This window comes from Thermobia domestica, chromosome 9 (assembly GCF_964235325.1).
Source record: "Thermobia domestica chromosome 9, izTheDome1.hap1.1, whole genome shotgun sequence".
NCBI lineage: Eukaryota > Metazoa > Arthropoda > Insecta > Zygentoma > Lepismatidae > Thermobia > Thermobia domestica.
In genome coordinates, this window is record NC_137462.1 from 93,082,934 (window position 1) to 93,098,307 (window position 15,374).

Below are 15,374 nucleotides of genomic sequence, written 5' to 3' on the forward strand. Positions count from 1 at the left end.
TAGTCTTATAAAGAATATATATATTTAGCATGGTGAAAATCTAAAGAAAGACCAACTTCAATAATTTTCTATAGCTTTCTTTCGTAATAACGGGAAACTTGTTCATTTCATCACGATAAATCACGTTTGGTACTAAGATGCCTGTTTCTGTCTATATATATTTCACAATTTATTGGAGACAAAATTATTCTTTTTCCAAGAAGAGAGGATGAGAGAAGAAGTATACAACAGCATAAACTGGAAACGATCGCTATTACTAATAGTACACTAATTCTGAATAAATACGTCATCGGAGGAAACAAAAAGTTATTTCCTTATTATATTGTTTCTGTTCGTACTAACATAAAAATTATATACTTTCTATAATGTTTTGTAAAAAAAAAAGAAAGAAAAGAAAAGGATGGGATGGGATGGGATTCGCTCCAAAAATCCCTCGAAAACATTATTGCTGGTATACACAAAACCGAACATAATTTTCATTTTTGCTTATATTTTTATTATTTTATTATATTTGTTTGGAAATATGTCCTTAGATGGATTGCTTTCTATTATCTCCACTTACTAATAACTAAATTTTACCCATATACGTAAGGAAAATGGAATAATTGCGAAAGATCGTGAGTTACAGTATACGCGGATTTTTTTTTTTTTTTTTAAGTATAGGGGTACTAAGTAGGTTGGGGGATTTTAGCTGTACACTTTTTTTCTTTTAGAGCAAGAAACAATTCTCATAAAGTACCCATTGTATTAAATGTTGTCTTCGGATGGAAATAGAGGTAAGTTTCCAGCATCTCTTTTTCTCCTTTCGGACCCTTTGCACCTAAATCTGCCCCTAATCTCCTTTTCACAATCCTTGCTACATTCTAAAATCTTCAAAGAAAAAACCCGACAATCTCTTTTGTAAATAATCTTTAATCAAACAGTCTTTTCAAGACGAAATTGACAAGATTGTAATACTGATTTATATGTCCAATCAATAATTCCAATCACCCAATCTTCAAGTAATTTCTCGAAATATTCACACGGATGTCAGGACCGATTAGAGTGCTTTGAGAGAACACACACAAAGAAGAAACCACAAAACACACATTCAGCTACAAAACCGCATAAATAATTATGTGAAAAGTGTCAGACTCTGATGTGGGGGTCATACTAGATACAGGTATGTTTCGAGCGTTTTTATGTTTTCCGTCACAAGTTAGGAAATGGAGCCCATGTTGGGCAAGATGTATGAATTGGAGAATTAATGTAAGTACAGTGCAAAGTTAACTTCATAAAAGTGCCTAGATGGTCAGAGATCAGGTACTTCATACACGGTTTCTGTTGTTAAACAACCAATTAACATATTTGGCACATTCCCCTTATAGGATTTTAGAGTCCATTAGTAATCAATAAGATATTGCGATTTAGTTCATTTCTACCCTGGAGAAATTTCTTCTGAATACCATAAATCATAATGAAGCTCACAAAGAAACCACAGCCCTGATCCTTCCAACTTCTCCATTCATTACTCACTGGGGATTATGGGGTGAGTGTGTTATCTTTATGTCTGAGAATATTGACAACATCAAGCAGTGTGTGCTTTCTCTGATAGTTTTTCGGACAAGGAAAACGTGCTTGAAGTAATTCTTCAGAAAAAATTCGCACCTTGTCGAATTTGCCAGATAGGATTGCCACTCAGAGTTAATATGAAATTTCAAGCAAAAGTCAAGGGAACTTTTCCTGATGCTAATTGATATAATCACGTTTTGACTTTAGTACTACAGTAATCTGTTTCAGGCATCAAAGAGTACCGTATCTTCTTCCAAACTCTTTCTGGCTTAACTTTTTTTTTTAAGTTTACCAAAAGAACAGAACTTTTGTGATCTTTCCTTCAGAGAAAATTGTCCATAGTTCCACCCGCACGATGGAATTTTAATTCAAGGCTTGCTAATATTGTTCGAGGACAAAGAAGCACTCTTCTTCTTTTCTTTGAACATCACATTGATCTAGATCATAGCACTGAATGGGATCGTGATATTTTAATACAGGCTCAAGGGTTTCTTGTATTTCTTACAAAACTTGAAACCAATTTTCTTCTTGAAGTTTTTGCTAATATCTTTTCCGAAACACGTTTTCTTTCAACATTTTGCAGAACAAGAGTATGGATATATAGTATTGTTTTTCTAAAGTAAAAGATGTCAAAAATATTTTACTCAAGTGTAGACAATATGATTTTAAGAAAGTTTGGATTACAGCACGTCATGATTTTAACTGACATTTCTGAGCAAGGGGGTAAAATATGATTCAGTTGAAACAAGCTATAAAATTGTCTTCAGTGAAGTTGTAAATAATATTGTTACTCAAAGATTGAGAGATTTTGACAATTTGGAGGATTTTCTCTTCTCGATAATGCTAAAATTTCATGAAATGACTTTCCACATCTCACCACCTTACGTCAAAACTATGGAGCATTTTTTGATCCAGTGGATTTAAAGAACAAATTAACTTCTTCTATTTATTACATGATCAACTTTTGAAGCAAATCTTGCCACGAACTGGTGAAGATAATGAATAAGAGAAATTTAGCGCGGGCTATGCCAGAAAAATACAAATTAATGACACTAATAACAACAGTACCATCCATGACAAACTCGGTAGAGCGTTTCTTCTTAAAAAGAATCAAGGCTTACTGTCGATTCACACAAGGACAGGAAAGACTCAATCCCTTAGCGCTCTGACTTTCATCGGAAAACAAATGTTATGTGAAATGAGACAAGATTCATGCTTCGAATTTTATGACTGTGTTATTACGAGGTTTACAGAAAAAGAGAAAGAGATTGGAATTCATGTTCAAATAATTACAAGCAATTACAGAAAAGAGACTTTACAGTTTATGATAAGTTAGTTACTATAGTACTGCCTAAAACTAAATAATCCATTTTATCTATTTATTTATTTATTTATTTATGGTTTAATTTTCAACGATTATGGTCCGAGGATAAGAGACGGTGAAACTAACGATAAACTAAATGATGGAATGAAGGAAGAGAGAGGAAACCAAAAATCCCACACACAACACAAAGCTCACTTGGTGGACCAGGATCGAATCAGAGACCCCACATATCAGAGGTTAGAGATCTACCACTGAGCCACCACAGACTTTTATATATTTATGAGAGTGTCTAATATAAACTAACTGTAAATGATACTTATCAGATACATTGCAAATACAGTTATTGTGTAAGAATATAGTTCAGATGCTCAGAAATATTAAAATAAAGTTAAGATGTTATGTGGTAAATATGAATAAATTTTTAGGATACGCTACTGACTTCCAGTCTTAATCTTCCTACATCTTATGATAACATTCCCTCCTGTTTTTCTCAATTTTTCTGTACACCCACATTCCGAACTCAGTTGTTTTAAATTGGTCTTTCCTAATGTCACAGTTTGTTTCAAATTGTAACACTCTACACAAGATTTTATCCCAACTACATCTTTCTTTTCCTTCATTTCTCTCATTATATTGTGAAAGGAAACATTACTTATAACAAAGCACAAAACGCAAAATAGAATAATAAGGCAATGGCACGTAAATATAATTGTTCTACTGTGATAGAATTAATATGAGCAGTATTAGAGCATTTTAGTATACAACTTACCACTCCATTTGGATGATAGTCGTTCTCATACTGCGGAGGATCTGATAGAGAATCTGTGCTTGCTCCATTGTAAAGAAGGATAGCAGATTGATTTACTTTGGAAAATTCGCAAAATCCAAGAGTCTTCACATGCATCCAAAATGCTCCAGATTCATTTTTCGTTTCCAGGACAAAATCATACCTCTCACCTAATTGTTTATAGTTACGAACAAAAGAAAAAGAAAGTATACAAATCATAGTTAGAAGAAAATATGTTCTAAGAAACTCAACTCCTATTATTCGAAATACATTCATGTCTAAATCACTACACACCTGCCGAAAAGCGAAAAGATCTCTGAAAACATTAGGAATATCTTATTACGATGAGTTTGTGAACCACACTTCTGTTGCAAAGCAATACTATATCAATTCAATCTTCACTGATATCAGAAAAAGTGAAAATAGCACATATCACATATCACATATCACTAAAACATACCACATAATTATTCTGTTCAAAATAGCTGTGTTGCAGAAACAGAAGCATAGAAGTTCGTTTTTATTTTGTTTTCTTTTAGTAGCAGGCGAAGTATGTACTTGACCATATCTTTTCTTTTATATTTTTTGTTGCTACGTAACTAATATTATAAGCTAACAAGAGCTTTGTCTTCGGTCTGTTTATGTATGATTGTGTACTACAGTGCGTTTCCATTGCGCCTTCAGAATATAAGAAAGGATAAGAAAGGGAAAGAAAGTTGCATAAGCAACCTCGATACAGTTTTTATTTTGGCTAGAGAATTAACGACTAGGCCTATGTAATTAAGGCTCAGATTTCTAGCATCAGTGCAATATCATCTTTGAGAAGAATTGGGTTGTCGGTGTCTTGCCACTTTTCCTGTCTCACATTAGCTTCGTGAATGTGAATTGACATGGCATTTATATAGAATTATACTAAATTTATATAGTAATAATAGAAAGAACTGGCAATGTTATCTTAGGTTATTTGGTGGTTAAGTTACTATTTTCGCTTACCATGATTTCACTGGAAAGGTTATTCTTATAGTAAAGTTGAACAGAATTCCTCTTATTTAATGTGGAATCTTTATATTCCTGCGTTATAGCTTTAAACTTGATACCTGTAAGAGTTCTGTAGATTCTAATAGTTTTTCCGAAGTATTATATAGTTCAGTTGGTTTGTATTCTTTCGGTTCCAGATTTGGCTTGTGGTATTTTGAAATCACATACTTCATGTTACAATAATTCCTGCAAATTTCAAACCTTGTAATAAATAACATGATAAGCAAGTAACGACAGATAAATTTTTCAAACGTCCTTAAATGTGTTTTATATGTTCAATTGACAAATTACTAAATATGATCGTTATTTTATCTTGAAATGAGGAAATAGCTATAGTAAGCTCCGAACGTTGTGTGGCGCACTATATCGGTTTTCTCGACTTGTTGTTTGGCGCATTAAGTTAACCACTATAATATATATATCAGCACAGTACATACCGTCTTATTTATGAAACTCCCGCATGCAGCCTATTTGTCACAACATTCATTTCCAGAAATGATGTTGAGAGAATGAAAAGAAAGAGATGTAACGAACATCTACAAGACCTAATTGATTTACTAAACAAGAAGATAGAATTAGAATAGTCTCTTTTGAAAAAAAATAAATTAAATCTTTAAGTTTTACGTCCCACGTGTATGCCGGCTAGGCTAAAGGATACTATGATGACGATAAATGAATGAAATAGTGGAATGAAAATGTGGGATGAAACGGAAGGATCCCGAGAAAACCTACACACACAGTGTTTGCCCACCACAAAGCTCACTTGGTGCGAGCTGGGGTCGAACCAAGGACCCATGCACCAGAGGTCAAAGCTCTAACTCAGCCACCGCGGCCCTTAGTCTTTTTTCAAGACAGATACAAGAGAGGAAATTTAAAAAGCTAAACTATTAGAAACGTTTCAGAGCGACCTAGATATGATTATAATAGCAAATATAATAACTTTTCTTCTTTTCTCTCATTTCATTATACTTATTCAGATTTACGAGATAAAAGGAATTTAGAAATATTTCTCCTTCAATATTTAAAACTGAAAAACATATGCTTTTCGAACAGGATTTGGAGCCACGACACATACACTTTTCAGTACAAACCCATCACTCTACCCTTGAGCTAAACAGAACTGTTTTGCGACAACTCTAAAATTTAAGACAGCTGAGTTTTCCTGTGATTGAACACCGCTTATTAGTATCGATTATGGCAATAATGTCAAAATTAAATTCAAACTTTATTTTATGTTAAATATAAAACAGAATGTTGATTTGTCCTCCTAAAAAAACACATCGTTGTCTTGGTATACCTCTAGGAATAACATACTTCTAAATAACTTTAGATAACAGACCATAGACCATTACTAATTAAATTATTAGAGATAAATGAAAGTATTGTCATGTGTGTCTTTGTACCCCCAAAATGGTGTGTCGCATTCTCCTTTCATATTAAAAATTTTGAACTTGTGTCCAAGATGGCGGACTCCAACATGGCCACCACGATGGTATTATACCGTAGTAGATGCGGCTATACGTCCATAACTGTTATTCAAGACATGGTATTACTCCCTCTAACCATTCCGAGCTTACAAGGCGTCTTTGTCTCATATTGTATATGAAACCATTTTAAGGAGTAAGTAAAAAAAATGGAAATGAAAGTTTAAGGACCACTCTAATGCATATACAAGCACAGAATGCGTCCATATGTAGGACTATATATGGACGTATTTTGTGCTTTAGTGATCGTGTCAAACAAGTATCAAATATAATATTTTCAATTCGATCAGAATGTAATTATCGGAGCTAGGATTTATATCGTCGGTAAAGGCACGTACAATCGTATCTGCATGTTCTTAATTTCACAGGAAAGTTATTTGAAATTGTTGATATAACGTTATACCTTACTATTCATTTCATTTTCAACAAAGTTTAGCGAAAGTTTGTAGCAAAAAAGCTTTGACCTTACTGTTTCTGAAGATAGTATTGAAGATTGACTACGTTGTATTTTTGGCGGGAAAAAGTCAGTTACGCCCTTCCACCGCTTTTTTTTTTTTTAATAATGAAAAGTTTAAGTTATGCCCTTGAGAAATTAAAAGTAAGATACAGCAATAGTGTTAAGCGTTCAAAACACACTGATGACCAGAAATGAAATCGAAGGCGCGCCTAGGTGATATCCTAGTACTTTTCGTACTGGCAGTGTAGCGCCTCGATACGTTTTCAGATATTGGTGTACCGTTCTAAGTATTCCTTTGCGAGAAAATTGGTTTTCATGTTCCGCGGTTTGAACTCAGGAAGTATGGAAATGCTACAGTATGTTAATTTGTATATGGTTTCAAACAAAATAAACAATTAATTATTTCAATACACTAATAAGAATCACAGGAATCGAACTTAAGCTAATCGAATGGATGAGATTTAAAATATATCCTGCTGTCAAATACGCGTATTTTACATGGTTGTTAATGTTCTCATTAACTTCTATTGCGAATAACACTTTACAGAATATATTTGGTCTAGGAATTAATTCGTGCGGGTGGACAAGAGATGGCGCAGCGAACGGAGCGTCCCACAGTTCCGTGTATTCACACATGTGTTGCAAACCCCTGTCATCGCGTATCGTTCGTAGTATAGGGCAGTGGATTAAAGCGTCAACAACACCAGTTTGTAGTTAAGTGAACATGGCGCAATTTGTGCCTGATAAAGTGTTTTTGCGGGGTGTCCTGCTGCATTACTTTAACATGCAGAAAAGTGCGACTGAAAGTCATCGTATTTTGGTGGAAGTGTATGGTGACTATGCTCTAGCTGAGCGAACGTGTCAGAAGTGGTTTGCATGGTTTAGAAGTGGTGATTTCGGCTTGGCAGACCAAGAGCGAGCTGGACAGCCAAAAAAATTTCAAGACGAAGAATTGACAGCATTGCTCGAGCAGGATTCGTGTCAAACGCAGGAACAACTTGCAGCAGCATTAGGCGTTGATCAAACAACAGTCTCCAAACGCTTGAAAGCCATGGGAATGATTCAAAAGATGTCACATTGGGTTCCACATGAATTGAAAGACAGAGACGTTGAAAGACGAAAAACCATTTGGGAATTGCTGCTTCAACTTCAGAGCAGAAAGGGGTTTCTGCATCGAATTATTACGGGTGATGAGAAGTGGATCCATTACGAGAACCCTAAACGAAAAAAGGCCTGGGTGAAACCAGGTGAACCAGGTCCATCACAACCAAAACGAGATATTCACTGTGGAAAGGTTATGCTGTGCATATGGTGCGATATGAAAGGTGTGGTGTACTATGAGCTGCAGCAACCGGGTGAAACTATGAATGGAGAACGTTATCGACGACAATTAATGCGTTTGAAGCAAGCTCTGGCCAGAACACGACCAGAATGGGAGAACAGACATGATAAACTTATTGTTCAACATGATAACGCTCGCCCACATGTCACAAAACCGGTCAAAACCTATTTAGAAAATGTCGGATGGGAAGTTTTACCCCACCCGCCGTATTCACCAGACGTTGCTCCTTCGGACTACTACTTGTTCGATTGCATGAACAACGATTTGATTGGACAGCGGTTTACTTCTTCAGAAGATATCGAAACTTGGGTCTCTGACTGGATCGCTTCCAAGGATGAGGACTTCTTTCGCCACGGAATCCGTACATTGCCTGACAGATGGGCGAAAGTGGTGGCTAACGATGGACAATATTTTTCTTAAGGTATTTATGTATTTTGTGTTTGTACTACAGCTTCAATGTGTGCGTACCAACCGCACGAATTAATTCCTAGACCAAATATTTTTTTGATATTGTCGGTCTGTTTATTCAACTTTTAATAAGCACACAGCCAGTTTTGAAATAAATAAATTAGTGTTATTTTTCACACAAATAGTTGAACGCATTAGCAACCATCTGTTGATAAATTCTCGTTCAGAAAATCACTTACATAAAATCTTAATTTCACAGTTCTTTATTTATCTGGTGGCATTTTAACTGCTCTCTTCTAATAATCCCGCCTAAAACTTGTACTGAAATTGCAACTACAAGCATTGTACGACTTACATTATCACTGAAAAAAAAAAACTTGTGAACGTGTTAAACTTTGACAATTAGACCACAACTAATTTTTGAGCAAATTATTGTCCAGCTGTGAAGAGGGACAATTAAATATCATTAGTGTTACGTCACGCAACAATACAAACAGACGCCAGAACGATAAAAATGAATATTGCTTCCCTTTTTTCCTGTGAGTTCCCGCCCACCAGAGAGTCGAAATTTTAACGAAAAGAATGTGCATGGAATTACGCAGCAAGGATGAAAATATTATTTTTATATTAAGCCGAGAATGGAAATGCTCTCGGAGTCAGATAATTTTCTGTTTTGAACAATTTCAAAGCGATAAAATATCAAGAATATATGAGATAAACCTGTTGATGTACACATGCAAAATTGGGTGTTTTCCTTAAATATGTTTAAAAAAAATTAAAAGTAGAAATCTGGAAAAACATAGACAAAGGTGTCTAAAACGAGTGCAAACATTATTATTCATGAAGGTATAATAAAATGTCATTTTTAATTTGTCAAATTAAAAATATATATTTAGATATACGAGGCCTGTCGGAAAAGTATCCGACCATAATTCCGGGAAACCAATACACTCACCTGACCTTTTCTCCGTCCTAATTCCCTTCAAACTAGTTCCTTCTGCTTCCACGTACCGAGTTTGTTGGCTTTTCTACTGCTGGAAACAGGCCTGGAACTATGAAAGCAGCCGTCGTGTTGCACTAAATCTCCTCTCGGGTGCAAAAGCGAGTTTCTTTGTGTTACCTTTCGATTTTTAGGAAGAGGTAAACGTCTCAGGCTATACCCAGAGAGTAGAGAGATAAAGGACAATCACAGAAGTTGCATGAATGGAATCATTGTCCTGTGCAGTCTTTGGAGCTTTGAAGTCCACAGTTCCAGTCATTACGGTCAAAGAACGTAATGTAGAAGACGGGAAATGTCTGAAGAGAAGTCCTTTGTACCTGTATGTTCTTCGTGTACGTATTCATATTGCACATTACCTCTTCAATCGAAGATCACAATCAACATTGATTTGATTTTGCTAGGCATCTGGTGATCTTCTCTAGATCTTCGCGAGCTTTGTCAGCGTATGGCAAGGTTGGATGTATCCACGGAAACGACTGTGACTTCATCCTACCCGTACACCCATGTCTTTATCATTTTAGCCGTGACGAGACCACAGAAAAGCACCCAATAAACCACTCCTCTACAACAGAAGATGAAAATGAAAGTAACACTATCTGCAGGCTAAAGACATCATGGGCTCCTTTTCCATGACGCAAAACAAAGAAGGTCGCATACTTTTTTCGACGGGACTCGTAAATTATAACTTAAGTCTGGCAACTATAATTTAAGTTCATACCTGAATGTGAGATAAGTGTATCAATATATATTGGCTTCACAGGCTCACTATCAGTAGCAATAAGACGCATTCGATGATCCTGAATTTGAAATTGAAGAGGGCATGGCATAGACGCTGAATTAACCAATCGGAATCTGTATTTACTGCTAGTTTCTACTTTGAACTGATGATAAGGAGTACTTGTAGTGTTACCAGATTCATCCTAGACAAAAAAATAATTATTATTATTATTATTATTATTATTATTATTATTATTATTATTATTATTATTATTATTATTATTATTAATTACAAAATCGTGCACATTTCTAATATACGTGTTCATCTGGAAGGCACACACTTAATACTCTGAACGAACTGTATTGAGATATTCTGCTTGTAGTATCTAGGAAACGATTGTTGACATATTTCTTATAAATTCAGAACTAATCTTATCTTCCATATTTTTTTATAACTGTAAGTTATAGACTTATCGACATTGAAGATGTCCATTGTGTTCATAATGTATAGGATCTATACTAGATATAAAGGAGTCACAAAGAGAAGATAAATTCCTATCACAGGACTACTAATTGGCCAATCTAATCAATGACCGCCAAATGGCTGCTCGCGTGGAAAAAAAGTTCTCTTCAACTTTCGGCTATCGGACATAGTGTCGGATCTACAACGTGCCTAAAGCGTGGGAAAATGACTTTCGGAAGCCAATAGTTCGGACACTATCCAACGTAAAGAGGAAGGGTAAAAAATTCACTGAGAAGTCATACCTGCTGTATTGAATTTTTCATGTTTCACAATCCTACCATGCACGCGCAAGGGATTCCCCAAAGGAACGTAGGGAAAAAATGAAATGAAATCTTTGAGTTTTACGTCCCACGATTATGCCAGTTAGGCTAAAGGAGACGGGGATAATGAGAGATGAGTGAAATGCTGGAATGAAGAAAGTGAGAGGAAACGGGAGAATCCCGAGAAAACCTACGCACATGGTGTTTGTCCACTACAAAGTTCACTTGGCGGGAGCAGGGTTTGAACCCGAGACCCCAACCACTAGAGGTGAACGCTCTACTACTGAGCCACCGCGGCCCGCAGGAATGTAGGGAGTCCCTCATAATCTGTCAAATGAAAATTGGTCTAAATGGATATGAATTGATAGGGCTTCTACCAGGTAACAATAATTTCTTTGTATTAAGTCGATATCTAGAACAAATACAAAATGGCGGACACCTTCATGCCCGTTGTGTGTGGTTGCATAATTGCCAGGTACGGATGCTGGCCAACAGTTACGTTCTAAGTATTAAGTGTAGCGAATTTGTACTCAAATGCTCTAGAAAGACATCTGGAGTGTCGGTAGAGAACAACACATGAAGCAGGGTGATTCTGTGGAAACACGCAAGGAAAAATGCCCAGAAATGCACTCATACTCAGTAAACGTGAGTTCAAAGCGTTGGAATTGTAAGGATTAGCGTCAAGAACATGAAACACACTGCCAATTCACCAATAATATTCCCTCAAACCGATGCAATTTGATGTGTACGGTTGCTTACGAATAAGGATACAACAACTGAGGCCAAGTTGAAATTGTGCAAGGGGACTCACAAAGGAACTGGGTAAACTAAATGAATGTCACTAGTGGAATCGCATGATCGATATTGAAATGTGGCCAATGTGTGTGTTGATATCAACATGTAGCTAATGGACAAATGTCAACATGTCCCACTACTGCTGGGACACTGTCTCACGTGCGAAAACTAGGAAAATAACATTGTACATTCTGCTATTACATTTGGTGCACGTTTTCGTAGAACGTAACTAGAACACGATTGTATCAATGTCTCTCTTTGTTTCGGACATTGTCCCACAGTTGACACATGAAAAGAAATATCTTAATCCATGGTTCAAATTCTGACAGAGCGTGAAAATAATAAATTTGTATCATGTCCCATGTCTTACGTACTCCAAATATAGGAAAATACCTTTAGAAATTCGTATCGTACACACAGTGAACATGCCAACACAAAGACGAAAATGAACCAATTTGGCACATGTAACACTACAGCTGAAACACCATACATATGAAAAATAGAACGACATGAGAAATAGGAAGGAACGTCTTAAAGCTCTGAATGTTTACAACTGTGCAATAGGAGTAACAAAATGAAACACACAAGCATGTCGGGAGGCTGTACAAGAGCGCTTGATAAACAAAGCGGGTGCTCCTCAAAGAAATAAATGCAGAGAAAGTGAGGCTCCCTCGAGAATCAGGGCTAGAGCGCTCGCTTTCGCTCGCGTGGTCACAGTTTCCAATACTACTGGAAGCCCACGGCCTCCGATTCAAGACCCGAGTAGTTATTTTCCTATTTTTCGCACGTGGGACGGTGTCCCAGTAGTAGTGCGACATGCTGACATTTGTCCATTAGCTACATGTCGATATCAACACACACATTGGCCACATTTCAATATCGATCATGCGATCCAATAGTGACATTCATTTAGTTTACCCAGTTTCTTTGTGAGTCCCCTTGCACAATTTCAACTTGGCCTCAGTTGTATCCTTATTCGTATGCAACCGTGCACATCATATTGTATCCGATTGATGGAATATTATTGGTGAATTGGCAATGGCTTTCATGTTCTTGACGCTAATCCTTACGTTTCCGACGCTTTGAACTCACGTTTACTGAGTATGAGTGCATTTCTGGGTATTTTTCCTTACGTGTTTCCACACATGTGAATCACCCTGCTTCATGTGTTGTGCTCTACCGACACTCCAGATGTCTTTCTAGAGCATTTGAGTACAAATTCGCTACACTTAATACTCAGAACGTAACTGTTGGCCAGCATCCGTACCTGGCGATTATGCAACCACACACAACGGGCGTGAAGGTGTCCGCCATTTTGTATTTGTTCTAGATATCGACTTAATACAAACGAATTATTGTTACCTGGTAGAAGCCCTATCAATTCATATCCATTTAGACCAATTTTCATTTGACAGATTATGAGGGACTCCCTACGTTCCTTTGGGGAATCCCTTGCGCGTGCATGGTAGAATTGTGAAACATGCAAAATTCAATACAGCAGGTATGACTTTTTCAGTGAATTTTTTACCCGTCCTCTTTACGTTGGATAGTTTCCGAACTATTGGCTTCCGAAAGTCATTTTCCCACGCTTTCGGCACGTTGTAGATCCGAAACTAAGTCCGATAGCTGAAAGTTGAAGAGAACTTTTTTTCTTGTCTCAGTGGCAGGAGTCACCTCCCAAGAGTTGTAACACTTATTTTGCAACACTCGATATAAGTATGCAAGCCTTAAGGAGAAAGATGGAGTTGAAATACTTTTTTCCATTCGTTGGATCTCTGAAACTGTCAGGCGAACAACTATGAAATTTTATATACGTTTCCTCTGTGTATTCTAGATGGAAATTCACTTAATGCGGTCCCTAAGAGGGGAATTGGGTTTTCATTTTCTTTTCGTTCACTATGTTAAGCAGTCGAGCATAGACATGAAATTTTATATAAGTTTTCTCTGTGTATCCTAGGTGGGAATTTACTTAATGTGGCCCCTAAGAGAGAATTTGGGTTTTCATTTTCTTTTCATTCACTAGGTCTGCTAAGCAGTTGAGAATAGAACCATGAAACTTTATGTGTGAGCTACACACTAATAAATTGTATGTACATAATTCTATTGTTTTTCTAAGTTTAAAATTTGATACTTTAATGCAGTGATAATTACAATGTTCTACAGTAAAAAATCTCATGAGGGGCCCTCCGTGATGAGATAACTAAGTTCCAGTAGGTAAATATGGTTTGAAAATTACGTTCTGCTTTGATATTACAAACAAAATTCTGAAGTTTTAGATCAATTAATCCTTTGTTTTAATATATTAAACTATAAATTTTATTGTCATTCGAGTTTACGAATCAACAGAAATTGATGAAGTATTGCTGCAGATCGATTTGAATGTCATTACAAAACTTGATCAAATAAAGCTACTGGAATATTGTATCACACAGAGCTCATGCGTACCATGCACGATATTTTTCAAATTTCTACAGATAATATGATTTTATTTATTATTATTTTTTAAAGTTTAGCGTAATATAATTATGCTTCAAGGCTAAAGGAGACAATGCTGTTGATGATGAACGAAATGGAAAGAAGGAGTTAAAAAAAGTGAGAGGAAAAGAGAGAAACCCGAGGAAACCAACATATGCGTCGTTTTTCCACATAAAGTTCACTTGGCACGAGCTGAAATCAAACCAGGGACCACACGCTGAGTTCGATCTCTAATTAAGTTTATGTGTTTCAAATCCCATGATAAACTTTTACTGTACGTGTCATAGCCATAGTGCTAACACGGGACTTTAAACTGAAGACCAATCACCAAAAAGAGTCTAAGAGTGTAATTCAGGAAAGTGCTCCCTAGCGTTACCACTATTTCTCTTAGCTCAGAATAAGCGTGTAAGCCAGACCTGAGTATTCAGCTGCCGAGGAAATCTGAAAAAGCAAGTGTTGCTAACTAAGTAGGAGGCGTTATATCAAAAGATTGCAACAAATATTTTGTACGTCTTCCCGTGTTTTCAAGGGTAAGGTTATGGGTAAAGTCATTGTGTACTACTTTCTCAATTCTCAGAAACTGCAACATGTCTAATCGAGTGGTCGGAGCCACTGGATGACGAGTGCAAGACAAAGTCGCGAGAGTTCCAGTTAATAGGAAAGAGTATTATTAGGAAAGAAATGTGCCGTTTGTTAGGAAAGGAGTGATCATATAACATACTATATTGACCGACATTATGATATTTTCTGGTTTTCCCTACTAGCGTTCACGTCTTTGGCGAAGGAGATTAGGGTTTGATTCCGAGTGGGAGTTCATGTGGTTCAGATCTCATGTTAAGCTGCATGTCGTCCTCTTATACATTCTTGGTGCTGAAAGGAATGTTAACTTCAAACTAGCATAGCCATATTGCATTAATTGATTAGATGTTTTTGGCAAACTTAGTTGTTTAACGTCTTTTTTCAGCTCCAAGACTATATAAGACAGGACTTGCTGTTTAAAATATGTATCGATCACTACTCTAGTTTGTGATCGGTACTCTAGTTTGTATCGACCACTACTTGAGTACCGAGGTCAATGAAATTGAACCCATGATCACTTGCGTCAGTCACTTGACAACGAAGAGAAACATGTGGCATTAGGTATACGAGAGAAATAATTAGATATTAACCCTTTCTGGATTTATGGTATATACATGTTGTATGCCATACGTGT

General features: G+C 36.4%; 1 protein-coding gene across 1 annotated transcript in view; it reads right to left on the bottom strand.

The window, feature by feature from the left end:
- Positions 1–15,374, bottom strand: part of LOC145660935 (multicopper oxidase 3-like) — a 50,886-nt gene that overhangs the window by 8,950 nt on the left and 26,562 nt on the right. Inside the window, exons 6-7 of the mRNA XM_081726374.1 lie at positions 10,110–10,311; positions 3,645–3,832 (exon numbers count right to left, since the gene is read on the bottom strand). Of these exons, the coding sequence (XP_081582500.1) occupies positions 3,645–3,832; positions 10,110–10,311 (390 nt within the window). The remainder of the gene's footprint in view (positions 1–3,644; positions 3,833–10,109; positions 10,312–15,374) is intronic.